The 19,671-nt window shown below is 43.4% G+C and overlaps 1 protein-coding gene across 1 annotated transcript in view; it reads right to left on the bottom strand.

Moving 5' to 3' along the window:
* Positions 1-19,671, bottom strand: part of LOC126469684 (uncharacterized) — a 477,049-nt gene that overhangs the window by 54,078 nt on the left and 403,300 nt on the right. Inside the window, exons 5-6 of the mRNA XM_050096837.1 lie at positions 8,726-8,879; positions 463-724 (exon numbers count right to left, since the gene is read on the bottom strand). Coding sequence (XP_049952794.1) covers positions 463-724; positions 8,726-8,879 — 416 coding nt within the window. The remainder of the gene's footprint in view (positions 1-462; positions 725-8,725; positions 8,880-19,671) is intronic.

The raw sequence follows: 19,671 nt of genomic DNA on the forward strand, positions 1-19,671 counted from the left end.
CAGAATGCCTCTCCTGGAGCGTCTGCCACTGGAACTGACTGAGTATCTCCGTGATACTTTTGTGCTTACTAAATGAACCTGTAACGAAACGTGCTGCTCTTCTTTGGATTTCGTCTACCAATCCTGTCTGGTGCGAATCCCAGACTGACGAGAAATATTCAAGTATTGGTCGAACGAGTGTTTTGTAAGCTACTTCCTTTGTTGATGTGGGTTGAGGAATATTCAGGAATGCTGTCGCACCTCAATTGGCTCGATAAACCACTCTATATTAATATCAAAGGAAATGGTTCGCGCTGTTTGTAAGAACAGTTGAAACTTAAGTGGCTTCAGTAGGATGTGACATGACTGAAGAAACTCGTGGACTCTCTCGCCGAATTGAGGCGGTTGTTGTGGCTAGAGGTGGTGTGACAGGGTGTTAGCGTGACGTCCCCTAGGGGACTGCAGATGGCGGGGTGCACCTACCTGGACGGTGAGGTGTGGGTGGGGATGTCGGTCCCTGCTGAGGGCGGAGTGCACGCTGAGCAGCGCCGCAGCCACCGACGGCGACGGCGTCGACGAGTAGTGTGTGGAGGCGGGTGTGCGCCCCAGCCCTAGCCCCAGCCCCAGCGACAGCTGCGCCGCCGTCGTCGGCGCCGTCGTCGTCGTCGTCGTCGTCGTCGTCGTCGTGGAGGGCGTACTGCTCACCGTGGGGATCGTCACCGGATCCTCCTCCGTCTCGTGGTAGCTGCGCCGGACACACGGATTTTACTTTAAGCGCGGCCTCACAACCATCGAGAATGTATTAGGTGAAACGTGTTGTATTCTTACACTGCCATTAGGTTACCATCAGCCTGCATAATATAAGAGGTCTAACCGAGGCCGATTCGAGAACTTTTATCCACACAAGCGACTTATCATTTGGCGTCTCCCACCCCCTTGTCCTTCGTACACTTTCAGTTTTCGATACTAATGTGAGACGCACTGTATACAAACGTTCCACTTGGGTACCCCTCTCAACTTAGTGCCTCAAGAGGCCACTGTATTGTATTGTATGTTAACCGGGGACCTAGAAACGACGGAGTGGCTCCGGCCCCGCCGCAGCCGCAGTGGTCCACAACCCCTGGATGGCCACCGCAGTCCACTTCACCCCTCCGCCGCCCCACACCGAACCCAGGGTTATTGTGCGGTTTGGTCCCCAGTGGACCCCCCAGGGAACGTCTCACACCAGACGAGTGTAACCCCTATGTTTGCGTGGTAGAGTAATGGTGGTGTACTCATCCGTGGAGAACTTGTTTGTGCAGCAATCGCCGACATAGTGTAACTGAGGCGGAATAAGGGGAACCAGCACGCATTCGCCGAGGCAGACGGAAAACCAAATAAAAACCATCCACAGACTGGCCGGTTCACCAGACCTCGACACAAATCCGCCGGGCGGATTCGTGCCGGGGACCAGGCGCTCCTTCCCGCCTGGAAAGCCGTGCGTTAGACCGCACGGCAAACCAGGTGGGCTAAGAGGCCATTACTAATTATGATATAATCTGTATAGTTGTGACACCTCTGGCGTCCCTCAGCTTGGCGCCCCAACCGGCGGCCTGGGTCGCTTGGGCCTTAAACCAGCTCTAGTCTAACACAATTAATAGCGAAAATTGACACACGTGGAAGTATACGTTAACATAACACAAAATGTTCTAGTAAACACTGGTCCACAAACGATCCGTTTGCGAGATAACTGAGAATGTGTGGTGACAAGCCAGGGCTGACTTCAGTATGAAATATTGTGCTAGTTAGAACAAATGTGTGGTGTGCATACTGTAAGACCTTCAGTACACACACCGTCAGATTATTTGACCTGTCGCTCTAACGAAGTAGGCGAGTGTCAGCAATATGTCTCGTGGTCTTATCGTGGCGTGTTTATCTTCTGCCATTAGGTCAGACGATAGAAATGCCAGTTGCACACTTAGAGTAGCGGATTGACGGTGACCAACTTTAAACAGAACTTGATTAATTTTCACACACATTTATTATAATAATAACAAGCATAAAAATTACTTAACTTGGTTCTGGGTGCTATTTACAATTGACAATCTGAAGTTCCATTGGTATTGGTACGTTAATCTTATTCTCACATACATCTCTGATACTTGACAGAAGTGTCTATACATTTATCTTCTTGGCTAGGTGCAGGAATATGGTAATCTTGTTAGGCACAGACTGAAACTTGACTATAGACTGGTACAGACAAACGTAGAACTCGTACAGACTGGTACAGACTAATGCAGATTGGTACTGACTAGTGCAGACAAATGCAGACTGACTAATCGGAGGTCTGTACACTCGTTATAATACCTCGCGCGTTCAGATATCACTGCGCAAGTGTGATCCGCGAGGAGAAAAGGTTCTACATTAGCAGCAATCTCATTGGCTGCGTTACATATTAATATGCGGATCGACGGAAGCAAAATTTGGTCCGTCTCTATGGCAGCGCCATCTCGTAGCGCGGAGACGGACGAGCGCTGCGCCTGTGCTGTTGTGCTTAGCGGGGCGCGCTCTAGTGGGAAAGTTGTGTACGCGCTGACTACGCGGAACTATGTACACAACAAAATGTATTTTAAATGTAAACATTTCAGTTAAGTCCCTACATGACTGGGCTCAAATTTCTCCCGTGGCCTACCTTAACGAGAAATACAATGCTGCTTTAGCGTGTTACAGGTTGAAATTTATTGTATATCCGCCTCTGTAGCCGAAACCGCCAACGCACGCCTAGGCGGTGACGCTCGACTCTTCGGTAAATAGACTCAGATCCTGGCGGTGGATGAAATTTTCACTGCCAGTGTTTGGCCGGCAAGGGAGGGAAAGATGGTGGTGTAAAGTTCCTGATCACCAATCTTTGCTCTAGTGACATGGATTAAATTCCACACCTCTCGACAGTGTCTCACGAAGCATGGGCATGCAGAATTGTTAATGGCGATCTGTCTGTCGGATTTTGACGTTAAGCTCGGCGGTGCTATTCGAGAGGAGTAGGCTGTGTGCCGGTACTCCCTTCTCTCATCATCATACAACGCAAACATAACACCACGCTAAAAACGAATTCATTACAATCATCTACACTCCAGAAATATACTTGTGACACTACTCTCACAGCTGGCCAGAGTGGCCGAGCGGTTCTAGCCGCTACAGTCTGGAACCGCGCCACCGCTACGGTCGCAGGTTCGAATCCTGCCTTGGACATGGATGTGTGTGATTTCCTTAGGTTAGTTAGGTTTAAGTAGTTCTAAGTTCTAGGCGACTGACGACCTCAGAAGTTAAGTCGCATAGTGCTCAGAGCCATTTGAACCATTTGAGCCATTCAACGCTGGTTTTGTGAGCTTCCCTGATCACCACAGTCACCAGATTTCAATATACTGAACCTTTGTGGTCTACCTTGGAGAGAAGGATGCTTGATCGCTATCCGCTTCCATCGTGCTTATCTCAACTTGCCACTGTTTTGCAGAAAGAATGGAACAAGATTCCGTTGAAAAGCATAGAGGACCTGCATTTATCTATTCCGAGACTACTGGTAGCTGTTTTGGATGCCAGTGCGTTTCCTACACCGTACTAGTCATGTTGACGTGTTGTGTGTTTGGTGTTTCCTTATTTTTGTCTACCCCTGTACTTTCACCCGTGTATTTGTTAAGATACACCCTGTCTACCAAGCAGTCTCTTCTTAGTGCAAAAGCACAAAAATAGTGATTCTGCGCCAGTGTGTATCTTGTACTGTGACCCGTGTGAAATTTGTGTCTCTTTTGTGGTTGTTACTATTTATCTGCTGCTAAAGTGAACTGAAGACCTGTGGCTAGAGTGACAGCTTCCTAGTGTTTACAGGGAGGGATGGTAGTAAAAGTTTGTTCCTCTACACGCCAATGGCATGCTCAGCACAAGAATTAAAAAATTGTCTAGAATATTTGTTTGACAACACTCTTTGCACACTATCCCTGTGACAACGCTTATTCACAGTGTAAAGTGTAATAATCAACGTTTTTTCTGAATAAACCACCGATGGTACATTTGGTTGTAGAATTCTAATATAGTATATCAGCAAGTTCTCTCGTTTGTACATGATGACTCGTTTATTCTGACACCTTTTAAAACGAAATTTTACAAAAGAACAGGTTTTTTCTGGGTTTCCTTGCTTTCTTTGAACTCCACTTCTCAGTGATACAAGCTTTGAGGATTTCGCAAAGTTGGTACGTATTTGTTTGTACTGACCTTAATACTGCAGAATTCAAATGGTTCAAATGGCTCTAAGCACTATGGTACTTAGCCGGTCGGCGTGGCCGTACGGTTCTAGGCGCTTCAGTCTGGAATCGCGTGACCGCTACGGTCGCAAGTTCGAATCCTGCTTCGGGCATGGATGTGTGTGATGTCCTTAGGTTAGTTAGGTTTAAGTAGTTCTAAGTTCTAGGGGACTGATGACCACAGATGTTAAGTCCCATAGTACTCACAGCCATTTGAACTATAGGACTTAACATCTGAGGTCATGGATCCCCTAGACTTAGAGCTACTTAAACCTAACTAACCTAAGGACATCACACACATCCATGCCCGAGGCAGGATTCGAACGTGCGACCGTAGCAGGCGCGCGGTTGCGGACTGAAGCGCCTAGAACCGCTCGGCCACAGCGGCCGGCGCAGAATTTGCTGCATAATAACACATTTATTCGTATTACCAATGGGATATTATTTGACCACGTTCCATCATCTTTTCCGTCAGCACTGTCTCTTGTTTCTCGTTCTCGTGGTCCGTAAATTTAATGTTAACAGCAAGCCGTCGTGTCTGCTCGCGAAGGCATTCTCCACAGTCGGTTTCTGCGCTTGCACCGCGAGGTGGCTGCACTTATTCACGTGATCAAGTTGGTTCTGACTACAGCTGGGGGCTACGGTTAAGTATTACATTGTAATTTATCCACTCTCAACTTCTTTCGCTGCTCCGTTGCACCATGATGTAGTAAACACAAGTCACTAAGCATTGTTACAGCTTTGACCCATAACACTAGTGATGAGGAGTCGATTAATGTTTCCTGCGTGCTGTCCTGACCAACGAAAAAGTGCATTGGTAATATCTTCAGTTTCCAATGTTTGCTATCTTATACAGTAGTGTCTTTGGTGCGCGCTAGTCAGTTGTTGGTAATCTCATAAATGCAGAATAAGCCAGTACGTAAAATACAAATATCAGTGGAACAAAACTCAATTTGTTTGCTTTTCACACTTCAATATGAAATAGTTTTGCCGAGAAGTAACAGAAGAGTCTATTAACACGAATATATGAAATCATTTTTCCTGAAAGTTCTATTGAGTTCCATCTATGGAAGTCAGATATATGTAGAACATGTCATATGCTCTCAGCGACTTACCAATACTAAGTATAATCTGTTATGCCAGCACCCTTAATCGTACACTTGTGTGAGCGAAGGTGAATATGAAAGTGTTAATGGAGTCGAATTGGTCCTTTGTGAAGTATACATATTGGTTCAATAAAATACAGCCCAGTAAGAAAAATATTTTTATTGAAAAACGTTTAGTTACATCGGTCTTGTACCGATAAACTTGGAAGAGAATGTAACCAATGTTGTCCTTAGTAAACCCGTAAATGCATCAAATACGTGATTCAGTTCCTTGAAGAAAAGTAAGGGAATGATGTTTTTAGGTAATGAAACACATGCAGGATACAGGCTTTCGCATTTCCGCCAATATCAGTCTCGTAACGCGTTATTCTTTGACGCTGCAGTGATTGCGCAATTAACCGTAATGATTAACTATGGGGATTGACTTAAAATTATACTGTTTGTGTGGTATCGATAGCAATGATGCCACGGAATAGTTTCTCAAGTTGGCACTACGAGAGACACAGAGGACAGCGCCCTCTAGCCGGTGCTGTCGAGGTCTACGAGCTCCGCGACTGCTTCGGCCCATTTAATCGGTGCAGCCAGCCAGGACACTTCGCTTCAGCATCACAAAATGGCTCTGAGCACTATGGGACTTAGCAGCTGTGGTCATCAGTCCCTTAGAACTTAGAACTACTTAAACCTAACTAACCTAAGGACATCACACACAGCCATGCCCGAGGCAGGATTCGAACCTGCGACCGTAGCAGTCGCGCGGTTCCGGACTGCGCGCCTAGAACCGCGAGACCACCGCGGCCGGCTCAGCATCGCACCTACGTACAAAGTTATGTAATCGTTTATCACCTTGTTTTTGCACCAGTAAACCACGTTCTTGCAGTACCGACTTGTATTACCTTTTCCCGTTCCTACCCACGCGCCGTTCCCAGGCGGGATACAAAAGTTTGTTTACAGATGACGCATTCCAGAGTTAGAAGTAGTATAGTATGATCTACCTTGAAAGTGGTTGCCTCTTATGTTGGTGATATTCGGATCTAGTTATTAATTTTCACTAATCTGTCGCAAAGAAAGTGTGTGAAAGAATATTTGTTATGGGTTATAATGAGTACTGTATTTTATTGCGGATGAGGACCGCGAATAAATGTGTGTGTTTATGGTTTCAACGCTAGTGTTGAAGAAGTTAACTTCAGAAGAAAATTGTACGTAAGAACCAATGGATGTTTTTAGTTAGCTAGATGAGCAACAAAACAATTTCATAGTAAAGTTTTTGAGAAAGGAAGTTTCAGTTATTGACAAACAGGATTTTCAGGGCTGCATAAAATATTAAGCTGTATGTACTTTTGTTGCATATACTTTTTGCTTCGAAAGTCCAGTGTTGTTTGTTATTCACAGTGACACTTTCTGAAGACACTGTGAACTCCGTATAGGAGCCATGATGCAACTTGCATAACTAATCCATCACGCAGGAACTCCAATGCGACGCGTCACACCTCAAACAAACCCTTTAAGTACGATACTACAGTGCCTGTGTTGTTAAGAAGTTCCTTCGGGCATGCATGCTTGTCCGATGGAACAGGCATTACAGCGACTACAGCCCTCGTGTTATACATGAAATGTATTCGCAGTTGAAGACACGGAGATCCATCAGCTATATAATGGAATGACGACACTGAAAATTTGTGCTGACTGGGACTCGAACCCGTATTTCCCACTTTACGCGAACGGTCGGCTTAACCGCTTTGGTTATCCGTGCACGACTCACGACCAGACCCAAACATCCATAAGTCATCGTTCATGAGTCACGACCTTTACTCGTACAAACATTATGTTGTGTTGGCTGAAGGGCCAACACTGTGTTACTAGTGGAGGCCGGAATGCACGCGTTTTAGCTCACGCAGGCTGGCGTGAGGAGGGAAGGACTATACTGACGTGAGGTCTGGAACATGACAAGGAATTGGAATTCAGAAAGCGGACGTAATTAGTTTGATACTTAACTTTAATCCATTAATGATGAACGTCGCTCTTGACGGTACATGATTCACGGCGCTCGGTCTGCAATCACTGACAGTGGCGACACGCGGGTCCGACGTATACTAACGGACCGCGGCAGATTTAAAGGCTACCACCTAGCAAGTGTGGTGTCTGGCGGTGACACCACACATTATATAATTTCCGTACAGGGAGAATAGTTTAGTTGAACGCCGTTACTATGTATCTCCGAAGGAACATTGCATCGTACCTCTTAACAACGCAGGCACCACAATATCATATTTATCCGCCGAAAACAGGCAGCAGCTTTCATTTAAATGTTCTTCCCCTGTACGGGAATTACACTATGTGTACAAATAGAGGTTGTGACACATGAATGACGACATATGGAATTTTGGGTCTTGTCGCGAATCGTGCATGGATAGCCAATGCGGTTAAGGTCTGGGCTCGAGTCCCGCTCCGGCTCATTCCATTATACAGCTGACGCTGTCCGTATTCGCGAATGAGAATACATTTCATGTAAACCCCTTAAGGTTTTAACTGCATGGTCCTAGGATTTAAGGTTTAGTTTGGACGTTGGTATGTCAATCAGTCAGTTTTGCAATTCCGTCCTTTTGACTATGTTTCACATATTATAGAAGGGCTTTATGTGGCTGACAGGGTTACTCACTTCTCGTGGTTACTTGAAAAACTTCCCATTGAAGCCACGGGCTTTTTCGTGAACTCTTATTTGATATACCAATGTCGTGCTACAAGAGTTTTATCGTTCGCGTATCAGTTTCCGAGCGATAAAAATGGCCGATTTCGAAATTCAATCCGTAATTCCAAAGAAAAAGGGTATATCGAAATTGGTACTACTTACCGACAGTAAAAACTCAGAATGTAGAGGCCGCGGATAAATGCAGAATAAATCAGTGACCCAGACGGGTAATATTTATCGTGTGAACGGAATTGGTATTTGGTTCAAATGGTTCAAATGGCTCTGAGCACTATGGGACTTAACATCTATGGTCATCAGTCCCCTAGAACTTAGAACTACTTAAACCTAACTAACCTAAGGACAGCACACAACACCCAGCCATCACGAGGCAGAGAAAATCCCTGACCCCGCCGGGAATCGAACCCGGGAACCCGAAATTGGTATGTAGCGAAGACACTATGCAGCATAGAGAGCTGCAAGCAGAAAAGGACCTATAGGCTGGATCAAAAGATATTTACAAGTGACCAGAATAGATGATTGTCCCATGCAGATAAATATTTAAAAAATCGAAAAACGGTGTTCTGATGACATTCGTTAGCTCGGAAATTTTTAACTATACGTACGAGTAAGGTTATACATTCGCTAAAAATCCCCCGTAAGGAGCTTGTATGTAGCCTTACCTGAGAGCAGCATTGTTTCCGTACAGCTCGAGGTTGAGGTCGTAGAATCCCTCGGTCTTGCTGCAGTCCACTTCGTCAACGCGTTCGCAGACCCTCGTCTCCTGGTCAAATACGGTGCCGTTGAGGCACAGGAACTTTATGTCGGTTATTTCTCCTGTAATCACACAGCACCATTTTATCATCGTTTTCTGCGAAAGGTCTATAAACATTAACACAAGCTATCTTGTTCCCATCAGATCGCGAGCACAGTTCCACACAAGCAAGCAAGCGGGCAGTGTATTAATAAACTTTCGTTAAGTTATGTCGTACACCCTTTAGGAAAAGCGTTTCCGGCGGAGTCTGATAAAACTGGAACACCGCTTACCTGTGAAAGTAGGTATTAAAAGATTTTCCTCTCAGAAAATTATGAAAAGAATCTGCGTCTTTATCCTCACAGAGCTCTACATCTTTAACCTCACAGATTTTCTGTTGTGGTGCTTGTAGACCAACCTGTACGTTTCCAGCTCTACCGATGGTTTCTGAATAAAGTGGATCGACACATCTGTACTCTCAGGTTTTCATTTCTTCACATGAGGCGTGGTTGAACCTGCCTGCGTATGTGAACTCACAGAACTCTATTCATTATGCGCAGAAAATCCTTCCAAGAACGTTGAACAGTCGTTTCATAATGTTAAAAATGTTCTCTTGGGGAGCAAGTGTAGGCCGTGTCTTGTAATAAGAAGTGAACTATTCCCATAGGCAGTGAATAGAAAAGCCCTGAGATGTAAAACAATGCATTAAGTAGCCTGTGAGCATTTAAGCGCAACTGAAGCTGGATGTTGCATGGCTAGCATTTGAATACTGAAAAATAAGTAATGATTCATTAATAAACTGACCAATAATTAAATAAGTTTTTGCTTCTTGCTTGCAGTGTACAGCAGTGCGCATGAGGATGTCCCTTCAAGCATATAGTCATTGATTCTCAGCATGAAAGATACGCTGGACCATCAAAAATCAACTCATAACTTATGAACATCATTTCCATCTAATGTCTCGGTACGGTGCCAGACCACTCCACAGTACATTAAGTTAGCAGCGACCACGGTAACCGTAGTCGCCGACCTGCCTTTCTGAATGTGAAACCTTATTTTGTGATAAGAGAGAATACTTACTACTAATTTTTCAATACAGCAAGTGGCCTCTGATGTGTAAGAGTATTCATGGGCAATGATTAGAACCAAGAAGTTAAAGCAATATGGCGGCGAAGCAGCATGGCTCTGACTGACAAGTAACAAAGAAATGACTTCGGTTTAAGGGCAAATAATACAGATAATAGTTACAAAATACATAGATATATAGTTGATTTACAAGTCCACATGGGTTCTCAACGCAATGCAACATTCGTGAGTTTCACAGTGAACAACTGGAATACTAAGTGCCGCACGGAGGGGCCGCGCGGTCTGTGGCGCCATGTCACGGATTATGCGGCCCATCTCGCCGGAGGTTCGAGTCCTCCCGCGCGCATGGGTGTGTGTGTTGTTCTTAGCATAAGTTAGTTTAAGTTAGACTGAGTAGTGTGTAAGTCTAGGGACCGATGACCTCAGCAGTTGGGTCCCTTGGGGACTCACGAATATCTGAAAATTTTGAATATTAAATTCTCAGTATACAACGTTTAACAAGACACCAAGTCTTTTATAATTCAGGAGAGGATGATAAATCTGAATCTACAGCTTGACGGATTGAAATTCGTTACTATAATTAGCTCCCAATCAGTCCAAATTGATCAATCTACGAGGATAAATTTCGCCATGCAGAAGAATAGTGTCACAAACCTGAAAGCAGAATAATCTTGAGCAAACTGCGATGAAATTTAGCTATAATTTCCCAAATTTTCAAACCATTTCACCTAAGTTTCTCCACGACAAGTAACTGAAATTACATACAATTTGAATGAAAACAAAATCTGATGTGTAATATTCCTTAAGCTAAAAATAACTTGTTTGTAAGTATTTCAGAAAAATAAGAATAAAGAAAAAAACACTGAGACTACCGCAACTGTGGCGAAACATGTTTGGGTGATAAAACAAAACAATAATTTCTGAACAAAGGTGGACCTATCCTTAATTCATTACTGCTGAAATGACCTCATTCAATATTCAATTTCTTCATCACTGTAGAAATTCCAAGCCAACTCAAACCGACACCAGAGCCAGTCTTCACCTGTACCAGAGCGCTACACGGAACAGAACGGCACAGCATGGCAGAAGGCGTTTAAACAAGGACCAACTCGCAGCTTCGAAACCAGGGAAGCTTCCCATTGGCTTATAGACGAACTGACCTCCCAAAGATGCGAAAGTTTCTCAGTGGATGTGCAAAGAGGTTGATTAAAAAGCTTATTTAGATCAGCCGAAGCTGATTATAACAGAGATACGTGAAGTATTCCAAAGATAACTGTCGCTGTCTACCAACGGTAGGAAACAAATATAGTGGCTAAAAATGAATTTTTCTGGATGAACAGGCAACATTCACAAAATTCGGGCCAGTTTTACGAGGGCTTTTATTTTCGTTTTCGTTTTGTTTTATTTTACAATAAATTTATTTTTAAGTTTTATAAGCCTTCTTGTTCCATTCTCTTTTCTCCTTGAGCCGAAAAACTCACAAGCTCGCAGTTACTCAGATACTGCAAAACGTTTTTTGAAAGCTTAACCATCTGAAAATAAGCTAGACTGCTTGAAACTAATACTGGGGCAATAAATAAATAACATAGAAGGTGATTGTTTGTGGTGTTATTTCTGTTTATACTCCATTTCCGCTGTATATTTCATATGTTTTGTCCTGTCACTAGCTTGGTTTCCTATCAAGTGCGGCCTCTCTCCACATACTTTTATGTCCCATGGAGCGTTAGTGTGACTGATGGTAATGGCATGGAACTAGTCATTTTAAACTCATATTACACATTCATATGAAAATACGGATAGCTGCTGGGCGGAGTGCCCGTGCGGTTTGAGGCGCCACGTCACGGATTGCGTACTTAGTATAATTAAGTGTAAGTAGTGTGTAACTCTAGGGACCCATGTTCTCAGCAGTTTGGTCCTTTAGGAACTCACACACGTTTGAATGTTTATGGATACCTGCTACAAATTAAAACATTTTTCCAAATACACTCCTGGAAATGAAAAAAAGAACACATTGACACCGGTGTGTCAGACCCACCATACTTGCTCCGGACACTGCGAGAGGGCTGTACAAGCAATGATCACACGCACGGCACAGCGGACACACCAGGAACCGCGGTGTTGGCCGTCGAATGGCGCTAGCTGCGCAGCATTTGTGTACCGCCGCCGTCAGTGTCAGCCAGTTTGCCGTGGCATACGGAGCTCCATCGCAGTCTTTAACACTGGTAGCATGCCGCGACAGCGTGGACGTGAACCGTATGTGCAGTTGACGGACTTTGAGCGAGGGCGTATAGTGGGCATGCGGGAGGCCGGGTGGACGTACCACCGAATTGCTCAACGCGTGGGGCGTGAGGTCTCCACAGTACATCGATGTTGTCGCCAGTGGTCGGCGGAAGGTGCACGTGCCCGTCGACCTGGGACCGGACCGCAGCGACGCACGGATGCACGCCAAGACCGTAGGATCCTACGCAGTGCCGTAGGGGACCGCACCGCCACTTCCCAGCAAATTAGGGACACTGTTGCTTCTGGGGTATCGGCGAGGACCATTCGCAACCGTCTCCATGAAGCTGGGCTACGGTCCCGCACACCGTTAGGCCGTCTTCCGCACACGCCCCAACATCGTGCAGCCCGCCTCCAGTGGTGTCGCGACAGGCGTGAATGGAGGGACGAATGGAGACGTGTCGTCTTCAGCAATGAAAGTCGCTTCTGCCTTGGTGCCAATGATGGTCGTATGCGTGTTTGGCGCCGTGCAGGTGAGCGCCACAATCAGGACTGCATACGACCGAGGCACACAGGGCCAACACCCGGCATCATGGTGTGGGGAGCGATCTCCTACACTGGCCGTACACCACTAGTGATCGTCGAGGGGACACTGAATAGTGCACGGTACATCCAAACCGTCATCGAACCCATCGTTCTACCATTCCTAGACCGGCAAGGGAACTTGCTGTTCCAACAGGACAATGCACGTCCGCATGTATCCCGTGCCACCCAACGTGCTCTAGAAGGTGTAAGTCAACTACCCTGGCCAGCAAGATCTCCGGATCTGTCCCCCATTGAGCATGTTTGGGACTGGATGAAGCGTCGTCTCACGCGGTCTGCACGTCCAGCACGAACGCTGGTCCAACTGAGGCGCCAGGTGGAAATGGCATGGCAAGCCGTTCCACAGGACTACATCCAGCATCTCTACGATCGTCTCCATGGGAGAATAGCAGCCTGCATTGCTGCGAAAGGTGGATATACACTGTACTAGTGCCGACATTGTGCATGCTCTGTTGCCTGTGTCTATGTGCCTGTGGTTCTGTCAGTGTGATCATGTGATGTATCTGACCCCAGGAATGTGTCAATAAAGTTTCCCCTTCCTGGGACAATGAATTCACGGTGTTCTTATTTCAATTTCCAGGAGTGTATTTACAGATGTTAATTAGTAATTCCTAATCACTATCTTTTACATATTCCATAAATGGAAATACTTCTACGGAATAAGTTTTGGTGGCAGCATAGAGCAACCCTTTTTGTGCTAAGCGCAACCTTAATGTGAAATAATCGACATCGTTTATTCTTCTGGTACTGTGATCATGTGCATCTTTTGCGTTGCAGTGGATTACGTACATTAAACTTCGTGAGGGAATACATGTACTATGAAGCAGTGTTCAAAACGCGCATTCCTTAAATAAATATCTGCAAGATGTCGTCACCGTGTACCACGTGTTATTCTTACAGTGAGTTTTTGAGGAATGAAAAGTTTGTTTCCTAAAAATGAATTATCCCGTAACATTATTGAATGAAAATAAACAAAATATGTCGACCTAATTATTTGCCCCAGCAAAATATGTCGACCCAATGATTTGTCTCTCACCAAGAATTGCAATGATTGTAAGAGAAAAAGTGGCTGAACTGAGTTGTTTTAAAAGCTCAAAAATATGTTATTTCTTGCTTAAATTCTCATTAATATGGATATTTAAAATTTGTGAAGTTTCCACTCTAGTTTCTATTAAAAGTAGCGGCTGTACCGTAAACTTTAGATAGATAGAAAATTATATAATGTATAACTTACACTGTTTGTCAATATTTACACTTATAAATCCGAACATGGAAGAAAACCATAGAAATTATTGTTTATAAACTATGTCAAATAGAAGAAAAATTATAATAGCATATTTCTCCGAAAATTTACCTGTGATATGATGTATCATATGTGTATAAAAGGTTAAAATTAGGAATTTCAGCAATTTTCGTGTTCAGTAGTTTAACTGACTTCATTGGTGCTTCACCGAGGTTTCCTGGGTGAACAGCAGCATTTTGGTGGGGATTCTGTGTTGGATGTCGTTGGAGGTGGTCCAGCTGTGTTGCTCTGTGTTTCAAGAAAGTTTTATCTGATGAGCGGTGAAATAGCCACTAGTTCACGTGTGTGAATTATTCAGAGTTCCTACTTTCCGACATAGAAATTTTTCGGCGTCTGATGGACTTGTTATTCTTCAAGTCTGTGGATGTCCATCTTTTTAGAGATGGTTGCGGGATCAGGCTGTTCGTTACAGGATGTCAAATTAAATTTCAATATTGCTGATCCCTGTTTTCATCAAAACCGAGATAGCGGATTTCTGCTTGGTATAGCGATCATCTGCCGACCCACCTTATGACAGTTGATCGCTGTAGCAAGCACAAATCTACAAATTTCAGTATTTCTGGCCCCTGTTTTCATCAGAATCGAGATACTATCTTCCTATACGTCGGTCAGAGGACTGAAGATGGCGCAGTAAAACGCTGAAACTGGTAGCCAAATAAAATAAGTTTGGAAACTAGACGACTGAAAGGTATTTAATTTGACATCCTGCTTTTTTTCACATTGCCTGTGATACAAGCCGCACTTAGAAGGTCTCAGTGTGTAGCCATTGTGGAATTTATAATTTGAGATACTGCAGAACTTTAAAGGTTTTCTAAAGCTAACTCACTCAATTAATCGTGGTCTATTCAATCGCCTCCATGATCTTAAGAAACTAGGTCAGGCTCTGAAATTAATTTATTGTGAACTGTGACTTCTATGTTCTTATTGGATATAAACTCGAATTTGTGAAACTTTTAAAAAATATACTTGAGTGTGTACGTGATTTTTACATAGCAAATCCTGCCTGTATTTATATTAAATACGTTTGTGGAACATTGAGTACATGGTCACGAATGTGAGTTGGCACCCCATAACCGAGTCGTAGGCAAACTTGTAAGTTGAACCACATTTACGGGGCCTCATTGAAGTATTTGTGCTGTGTTATGTGCGGGTGAATCATTCCCTGTAGTATCACGTGGGCACTCTGAGTTGATACAGAACTTGTGAACATTTTAGAACTTTGATTTTCGGTGAGTTGATGAGAGAGATTGTATTTTATATCCTCACCCACACCACATATACATTCCATGCAACCCGTACAGTTGCTGTTCCCAGTTCACTGGAGCTCAGTTCGTCGTATTTCTGTTTATGGGGACGTTCAAAGGCATTATTGTACGCCTAACCCATCGATAATATGGAGTATTTAGAGAATTATGTAACCAATGCATGTGAAACAGTTCGAATAGAAACAGGTGACTCTGAAAGTGTGTGTGATTCACTGCGAAGGAGGGTTAAAGAATGTGTCAGGATGCGTGATACGGATAACACATGCAGCACTGCTTATAGTATCTATTTCTATGTAACAGAAAGATGGGAATGAGAGAACAGATTTGCCCATTTCTCAAGAGGTATTCGTTTGTGGACAAACCACTACAGGAGCTTTTGTTTTAGTTTTGACTACTGCTACTTCCTGTAGGAATATATGACATTTTTTCTAAATGTTCTGTGTATATGAGAAACAATAGTGGACTTAAGACTGTGCCTTGTGGAACCCAAAAAGTTATGTCCCTCCAGTCAGAAGAATCTCACCTGCCTGAATTGTTTGAATTATCATGTACAGCTCTCTGCATTGTTTTGGCTAGATATGACATTATCAACTGGTTGGCTATACCATTAATTCCATAAAACCTCAGTTTATCTGGTAGGATACTGTGATTCACACAGTCAGATGCCTTAGATAGGCCACAGAAAATACTAACCGATCCTATTTTGTTATTTAATGCTTGTCAAATATGATGAAAGAACGTTTAAATGACATTTTCAGTTGAGCACCTTGTTTGAATTCCCAACTGTGAATTACTAAATACCTTATTGTTGCTCAGCTAAGATGTTATTATAGAGTACATCACCTTCTCAATAGTGTTGGAAAATGATGTCAGTAGTGAAATGGGTCAGTAGGTATTGATATCTGTCCAACTATCTATCTCATAGAAAGATTTAACGATGATATATTTCAGTCTCTTTGGAAAATGCCCTTAGTTACTGATAAATTACATACAGGGTTTTAAACAAACTTTCGCTACTTGAGACATTCTCCATGAAGAACTAGTGATCGTAGGAAAATGAAATTTTGTGGACACATTTGTAAGGACATGCGGAAGAGAAATAACGAATAAACGACTGAAAGAAACGCATTTTAATTTCCACATGAGGGAGTTCAAATCTGGTGATCTTGGTGGCCACGCAGTTTGGAAGGGTCCACTAATGATTCGGTTTTCTCCAAATGTGTTACGGAGTAACCGAGTGAGCTCACGAGCAATGTGAGATGGGACTCCATTGTGCATGAAAACAGTTTAGATCACAGCACATATCTCCCATAGACCAGGGATCATATGCTGCCGAAGCAGATCGCAGTGATGTGTGCCGTTCACGATGCATATACTTGGATCTTGGGGTCCGAGCTCCTCAAAGAAAAATAGACCAATCATGAACTATACCGTGAAGTCACACCACACAAATACGTGTTCACTATGTAGGGGAACTTCATGAACGTTCGTTGGCGGCGACAATCGTGAGTGTTCACTGCCCCAGTGGGCGTAAAGCGTGCTTCAACACTCATAAAAATGTTTCAAGGACACATATCGTCAACTTCAATCCTTGCAAGAAATGTTAAGAGCAAAGTTTACTACAATATGTGTGTCACGTGGCAAAAGTTGATGAGTAATGGGGAGTTTGTACGATCACAATTTCACAATTGTTCGCAACACATTTCGAACCGTCGACCTTGGGATGCTCAGCTGTCGTGACGCAGCTCGTGCACCGCTTGTAGATGACACATTACGTCCAGCATTCTCAGCCGTGGCAACAACACTTCTTCAGCAATTTGTTGTGCGATTGGTCGTCGGTCCCTCCCGGGAGGAAACCGAATATTAGCCGATCGTTCCAAACTGCGTGTCCACCAAAATCACCAGATTTTAACCCTGTCATGTGGAAACTAAAATGTGCTACTTTCAATGGATTATTCGTTATTGCTCGCCCGCATGGCTTTACAAACGTTTCCACAAAGTTCCAGTGACATAAGGTCACTCGTTTTTCGTGGGGACCCCTTTCAAGGAGAGAAGTTTAATTCTAAGCAGCCTATATTTCTAAAGAGATAGCACTTAATAAATGGGAGCAAGTCTTTAGTGCTCTGTTGGAAAAACCATCAATCCAGATAGCTTCTATTTCTTACTCTCAGAGGGAGAAGTTGGTGAAACATCTGTATGACTGAATTTTGTGTGGCTTGCTTTTCCAACATACTACTTCGATATAAACTTAAGTCTGTTGTCTCAGTTACCGATTTCTGACATAATGTATATGTTACTTGATTTTTAATAATTTTTCTTAGTAATTGCGAGTAGTTTTTGCAGCGTGCAGATACTCTAGGAACATTACTTGTTCTTGCCAACAAATAAATTTCACTTTTCCTTTCATGGGGTACTTTAATCCCTCTGGTGATTCATGGTTTCTTACAAGACTGTTTAATGTTCTTACTGATTAATTTATGAGGAATGCTGCTTTCAAATAATCATATTCCAATACCTCGTGTTAGTAGCTTTTCCAAGACCATCGTGTGCCAAGACACTTGTGTGGGGTGCCGCACAAGACCGAAAACGAAGAAAGAGTCGAGTAGAAATCAATAAGCAAGGAATCGGTGACAAAGTCTGGATCCATTCGTAATGAAGAACCCGTCGGTGTATCCATAATTTACCGATCCGTTTTATTTCGAGGTACTTAAAAATTCAATCAAGAATTAAACCATTAAAGAAATTTCTTATAGAAAAGAAGCTTTATGATAATGACTCCTAACATACTCAGGATCGAAAACCTGGAAGAAAATTTCGACTGCCGTCATTTTGATGGGCGTTAACAACTACTCAAGACGGTATTAACCGTTAAAAACTACTCAAGTTTTAGGCGGTCGTTTTCTTGCTTGTGGGAGGCGTAGAGATACAATGAAAATAGCCGTTCCGACGGTTACAACTGTGTCAGTGTGAGAAACCCCTGCGAGAAAAAGAATGTGCTCAGTTACTATGTCTCATCAACCATGATCCGGCTCCTTGTCCTCCCATGTAGTTGGCAATGGCGCTGTTCTTTGAAGTCGGGAGGCTACAATAGTAAAAGGACTGGGCCGACGCCACGCCAGGCCCATTCTGTTTGCCGCTGCAGCCATCATCACCATTCACGATCGCATCTTGCTGCAGACATTTATCACCACACTCTGTTAGCGGTTTAACTGTTCATTACTTTGAACAGAACATAACAGAGTCGTTGGATTTCACTCACAGTTTCGTTCACTTAGTGAGTATGTTGTGTTTTGACTGTAAACTAACTGAGCCAGCCATGTGGTAAGATTCACCGAAATTCCATCCTCTCTCGCCCACTTTGTCACTTTGATCTGCTTCCCAAGTTTCACATTCTCTTACCGGTTTGGACTTAGCTGCGTGCGTATATCTGTGATTCAGTACTTAGTTTCTGTGTCGTTTGTCATTGTGTAAGGCCAGAGAAGGCTGTCCTCTGCTTAATATTGTTTTGATCCATTCTGATTTCAAAATATATCTCTGTTTTTATTACTCGTTAATCTCTTTTTTATTAGTGTTGCGATATTTTCCCGCCTTTTCCCAGTGTCCAAACAAATCACAGACGACATCAGGTTGCCTTCCATTCTAAAAGTGGGTGCACTCAGCGACTGTACGTGACTTATAAATTGTAGAGTGCAGCAATCAGTCGTCCTTTTTAGATTTTATTATGCAGATCCAGATTCCGGCCAGTAGCTAGCCATTCTCAATGCTCTATTTTTTATTCTCAGTGCATTAAGTCCCTGTTGTTCGGACGTCAGAGTTCTTTGAATACCCCCTGCAAGTAGGAACGTTGCCGACGCCTTACACGGTCAGATACTGGATAGAATACCAATTTCAAATCCCGGGTGACTGTTAGATTTATCTCTCGCACCAACTGGGGCAAATTCTTTTAATTTACTACGCCTGGGATTGTGAAAGCTGTGGAAGACATCTGGGCAAGGTAGTCATTATAAATTTATGATGGAATAGATCAAATTTTATGGCTACATTTGTTTCACTATAAATTTCATCATAGGTCATCTCTTGTAAACTATTCTTAAAAATGTTTGTCCTTGAGTCATTAATTGTTCTAACTGATTTCTACAGAGGGGAATGCATACTATAAGGCACTGTCTTATTTCTCCCAATTAACTGTGCATCATGATCAGAGAGAGCGTTTGCTACTGAGTGTGCAGTTATTTCATTGATTTGATATTCACCAAAGAAAACATTATCAGTATAAGTTTTACCGTCTTTTCTACCCATTTTGGGAAATTAATTACTACGATCAAGTTTTAGGATCCAGATATGGTTTCCATATCATTCTAACAGAATCCTTTAGAAAAACTACACTCTGATTACCGCAAA

The sequence above is a fragment of the Schistocerca serialis genome, chromosome 3 (assembly GCF_023864345.2).
Source record: "Schistocerca serialis cubense isolate TAMUIC-IGC-003099 chromosome 3, iqSchSeri2.2, whole genome shotgun sequence".
Taxonomy (NCBI): domain Eukaryota; kingdom Metazoa; phylum Arthropoda; class Insecta; order Orthoptera; family Acrididae; genus Schistocerca; species Schistocerca serialis.